This window comes from Gracilinanus agilis, chromosome 2 (assembly GCF_016433145.1).
Source record: "Gracilinanus agilis isolate LMUSP501 chromosome 2, AgileGrace, whole genome shotgun sequence".
Lineage (NCBI taxonomy): Eukaryota > Metazoa > Chordata > Mammalia > Didelphimorphia > Didelphidae > Gracilinanus > Gracilinanus agilis.
The window spans coordinates 31538309-31543362 of NC_058131.1; the positions used below are offsets into that span (position 1 = coordinate 31538309).

Below are 5054 nucleotides of genomic sequence, written 5' to 3' on the forward strand. Positions count from 1 at the left end.
ACTCGGTGGCCTCGGAGCCCTGCTTTCCCTCTGTGCCTCCTGGCATGTTGAACCAGACTGCCCGCTCCCAGGGGAGCTCCTGACTCCTGGGAAAGGGCTCGGGTCATCTTGGCGGGGATCCAGCATTTTCAGCCTCCTTCCCACGTCTGGGACTTCATTCCACGTGGAGCCGCCTTCCGACAAGCAGCCCTGTGGGCTGGGTAGGACGAGCTCCTTTTCTGCCCATTTTACAGAGGTGGAGTTTGAGAACCGGGAAAAGAAATGTTTTGTCTGTAGAGACGCAGCCGGTCTGTAAAAAAAGCCAGGATTTGAACTCAGATTCATGCCCAGAGGGTCACAGTCTCGTCCTAAACCGTCTTAAAGCTCCCCTGTGAGAGATTCTAAGATGTTTGGGGTGAACCGGCAGCAGGAGGAGGCATTCCGTGAATGGTAGGTTAGGACTGAAAGGGGAAGGAGGAAGGGAATAAGCATTTATAATGCACCTACTACATACCTCCTAGCTGGGTGACCCTGAGCAAGTCACTTCACCCTGTCGGCCTCAGTTTCCTCATCTGGAAAAGGAGAGGCTGGACCCGATGGCCTCTAAGGGCCCCGTCCATGGGGGCGAGTTTCTAGACGGTCCCACGGTACAGCGGCCCGAGTGCCGGTCGTGTCCCCTCCCTCCCCGGCCGGCCCCACCAGACCTATCTGGCTTTGGCTTTTCTCATCTGGAACGTGAGCCTCTGCAGCCCCTCTGGAGCTCCGTCTACGGCCTGTGTGCCAAGACGGGGCTGAGAGAAGCTCCTGCCCTGGAGGGGCTCCCCCGGAGGACCACCGCAGACTCCCCTCTGGACCCACCTCTCCTCTGCTCCCGCCTCCTCTCTGCAGCCTTCCCAGACTGCTCCCTCCACAGGGCCCCTCCGGCTTCCGCATTCCCTTCTGGGAATGTGCCATCCCGGGGCTTCCTAGCGCTGTCAGGAGCTCTCCTTGTGCCTCATCAGGGGCGGCGGGAGCAGCGGCTCCGGGCCGGGTGAGAGCGAGCGCCGAGAGGGCTTCACACGGGCAGAAGGGAAGCACTTACACACCCGGCCTCGCTTTATCTTCGCAACGATCTTGTGATACCCATTTTACAGATGGGGAAACTGAGGCAAAGGGACCCGCCCAAGGCCACACAGCCAGGACGTTTCTGAGGTCGGACCCAAACTCGAGACTTCCTGAGCCTCAGTCACGGGACACCTACTTGGAGGGCGCTTAGAGGAACAGAGAGGGACTTGGAGCCCCCTCGGGGGAGACGACGGGGCCAGGGGCTGGACTGGAGCGAGGCGAGGGGCGGAAGGCCGCGTCCGGCTGGGGGAGCCGTTCACCCTCTCCAGACCCGCTGGCCACCCAAGTCCGCCTTTCTGAGCCTTTTCTCCATCATTTGCTGCCCCCCCCCCCCCGGGCCTGACGCTCCACTTCCCGAGCGATCTTTCAGACGGGCCGTTCCCCAGAATTCGCCCCCTTCCTCGCAGAATCCTGGGCTCGCCTCCCGTGCTCTCCCCACGCTCCACGCAATAAACTTTTATTAAGGGGCAGCTGGGTAGCCCAGGGGAGAGAGGACCAGGCCTGACATTGGGGGGTCCTGGGTTCAAATCCAGCCTCAGACACATCTTAGCAGGATGACCCTGGGTGAGTCACTTAACCTTAGAATTGATACTAAGAGGAAGGTAAGAGTTTTTTAAGAAACATTTCTTTAGGCCCCATGCTAAGTGCTGCCGGATACAAAGAACAAAAAGGAAGGTGTGAATACTCTGTACTTCCTCTCCACACATCTTAGATATTCGGCTATTTTGCTTTGTGCCCGACTGGACGACTGGACTGTAAGCTGCTTGAGGGCAGTCCTGGATTTCCTTTGATTTTGCATCTTGGGCTGAGCAGGAGCTTAATAAATGCTTCTTTAATGCTGAATGAATGGGCCCTGGTAGAATGGAAGCTCCTGGAGGGCTGTGAGTGTGTGTGTGTGTGTGTGTGTGTGTGTGTGTGTGTGTGTGTGTGTGTGTGTGAGAGAGAGAGAGAGAGAGAGACAGACAGACAGACAGACAGGCAGGCAAGCAGGCAGGCAGACAGAGACAGAGACAGGAGACAGAGAGGAATGAGAGACAGAGGGGAGAGAAACAGAGAGAGAGAGAGACAGAGGGGAGACAGAGACAGAGGTGAGAGACAGAGAAGAGAGACAGAGGGGAGAGAAACAGAGAAAGTTCGAGAGAGAGAGACAGAGGGGAGACAGACAGAGAGACAGAGACAGAGAAGTGGGGGGGCGGTATATTATAAAAAACATTAAATTTGGCGCCTGGGTTCAAATCCCGGCTCTGCCACTCACTAGCTGTGTGATTGGGAGCAAGTCACTGAATCTTTCTAGACCTCGATTTCCTCATCTGGAAAGGCAAGGCTGAAGCAATGGCTTCCCCTCCTTCTCCCCCTGACTCCCTCCTCTTTCTTGCCTACAGATTCCAAAGCACTCTGAGGACAGTCCTTTGAACTGAAGTCCCTGCTCTAACACGCATGAGAAAGCCTTCATCATTTCTAAAGAGAGCCCTGGCCTGGCATCGCCGTCCGTCATTCTTAATACGATAATGATAAATATAAATAACAAGCGGTTTCAAAACAGGAGTCTCGACAGCCCAGGAAGGTCTCCTCCCTGGACTGACGAGGGCAATGATCACACCAAGAAAATGAGAAGTTCTTCAATTCGGTCAGTCTAGCCAGGCCTCTCTTGGGTTCACCTTCACCAGGAGGAAGGACTAGTCCAGGGGCTGGAGGGTTCCAGAGTGGGCCGGAGGGTTCCCGCCTCTCGTTCTGTGTGACGCAGCAGCATCGTGTCTCTGGATTCGCTCCAAGCAGAGGCACTCGGAATGGGGACCATTTCATGAACCCAAATGGCCCCCGGCCTGCTCGTGCCCCGAACACAGTTTGGTAGTTTTCCTCCGCAGAGGACTGGCCCAGATGATTTCGAAAGCCCTTTCTGGCCCCGGCTGGACGCAGGGTGACTAGGGCAGGGCCCCGGGGGGCCAGAGCCGGCGGCTCGGCGTGGGAGGAGGCCCTGTCCCTCGTGCCCCGGGTCAGCATGGCCGGGGTCTGGCAGGTAGAGCCGGGAAGCAGAGAAGCCATAAAAGCCAGAATCGGGACAGACGGGAGCCCAGGGAAGGGAACCAGGAAGCGGTTCCCCCCCGGCTGGGGTCAAGCAGGGCCGGCGGCCGGGCGGAGGCTCGTAGTGGGAGTTGGGGGAGAGCAGCTTGCTCGGCTCCAAGGGGGCCTTTTGGGGATGATGTCATGCTGGAACGGCGACGAAAGCTGTAATGGGAGAAGTCTGCGGCGGAGCCCCTCTCGCTATTAAGCAGGCGTCCTGCGAGGTTCCTGGAAAACCGGCTCCTCTCGATTCCATTTTCCGACCTGCAAGGACGTGGGCAGACGGCGCAGGCTTTCCTCTCTGCTGCCTGAGTCTGGGGGAATCTGTAAGCTCTGGCTCGCTCTTTGTCTAACCGAATACCCATTTGGACCCAGAATCCCAGTTTTTTCTGGGTCCTGAGAAAATCAGAGATCAGCGGAGCAACTCTTCGGCTCCCTCTGCTCCAAGCTGAGAGCTCCGGCCTTCCCTTCTAGAAGGAAAAACAGAGAGAAGGGACTACGTCCACCTCCCTCCATTTCTCCCAGCATCTGATGCCTTGGCTGCCTAGAAGTTGCTTAGTGGATAGCATGTTGGGCTTGGAGTTAGGAAGACCTGAGTTCAAATCTGCCCTCAGATACTTACTAGCCATGTGACCCTGGGCAAGTCACTTAGCCTCTGCTTGCCTTAATCCATTGGAGAAGAAAATGACCAGCCACTCCAGGATCTTTGCCAAGAAAACCCAAAGAATCAGACCCAACTGAACAAGTTGCTGGGTAGACCAGAACCAGAGACTCATGGGACGATAGGATTAATCAGCCAACCAACAGACTTGTATTGAGTGTTTACTGTGTGTCAAAAAATATCATCAATTTAGAGCTGGAAAGGCTCTTATAGGTCATCGGGTCCAGCTCCCTTGTTTTACAGATGAGGAAAGTGAGGCTGAAAGATATTAAATGACTTGTCGAGGGTCCTACAGTAAGTGTCTGAGGCAGAACCAGAGAAAAACTAGATTACCTAGTCCACCTAAAGGCAGACGTTAGCAGATGGGGAAACTGAGTCCATGGGAGATAAAATGACTTGATCAAGGTCTCTCATCTTTTCAAAAGAAAACGGTTTCTTACTGTCTATGAAGTGAAGTTCAGACCCCTTTGCCTGGCATTCAATGCCCTTTCACCAGCTCACCAGCCTTTATCTCACGCGACTCTCCCTTCCATACGTTCCACGTTTCAGTTAAGCCCTCCGTCCCCTGACCACTCTCTGAGGATTTGCTCATGAAATTCACCAAGCCTGGAGCGTCTTCCCTCTCCCATCTTTTTAATCCCTGCTTCTCCCTTAAAACTCAACTCAAATCCCACCTCTTTAACTTTCTTTCATCCTTTCTGGGTTAAAAACAACCTCCCCGGGCAGCTGGGTAGCTCAGTGGATTGAGAGTCAGGCCTAGAGACAGGAGGTCCTGGGTTCAAACCTGGCCTCAGCCACTTCCCAGCTGTGTGACCCTGGGCAAGTCACTTGACCCCCATTGCCCACCCTGACCACTCTTCCACCTATAAGACAATACACCAAAATTAAGGGTAAAAAAAAAAAAAACAAAAAAAAAACCAACAACCTCAAAAGGCACTTTGGTTTATCCCTTTCCAACACAAGTATCGTGGAATATTGGGTGTTATACTTGGGCCTTACCCTTCCTTAGAGAGAAATGGGTTTAAGGTCAGAAGATCTGGACTCGAATCTGGATACTACTTCTTAGTCCCTGAGTGGCCTTTGGGGCCAGCCACACCCATATCATTACCAGGATAACTATTCCCATGTAGCCGGGGCTTTAAATGATTCCCGCCCCCCCTCCCCCGTCACTAGAAATGCACCCCATTTTATAGATGATGGCAACGAGGATAAGGAGAACTCATACTTCCACATCACTTTAAGGGATGAA

At 54.3% G+C, this 5054-nt stretch overlaps 1 protein-coding gene across 1 annotated transcript in view; it reads left to right on the forward strand.

The window, feature by feature from the left end:
* Window positions 1–575: 575 nt before the first annotated feature.
* LOC123233132 (zinc-alpha-2-glycoprotein-like) overlaps window positions 576–5054 on the forward strand; it is a 30219-nt gene continuing 25740 nt past the window's right edge. The window contains exon 1 of the mRNA XM_044659299.1: window positions 576–1009. Within this exon, the coding sequence (XP_044515234.1) occupies window positions 576–1009 (434 nt within the window). The remainder of the gene's footprint in view (window positions 1010–5054) is intronic.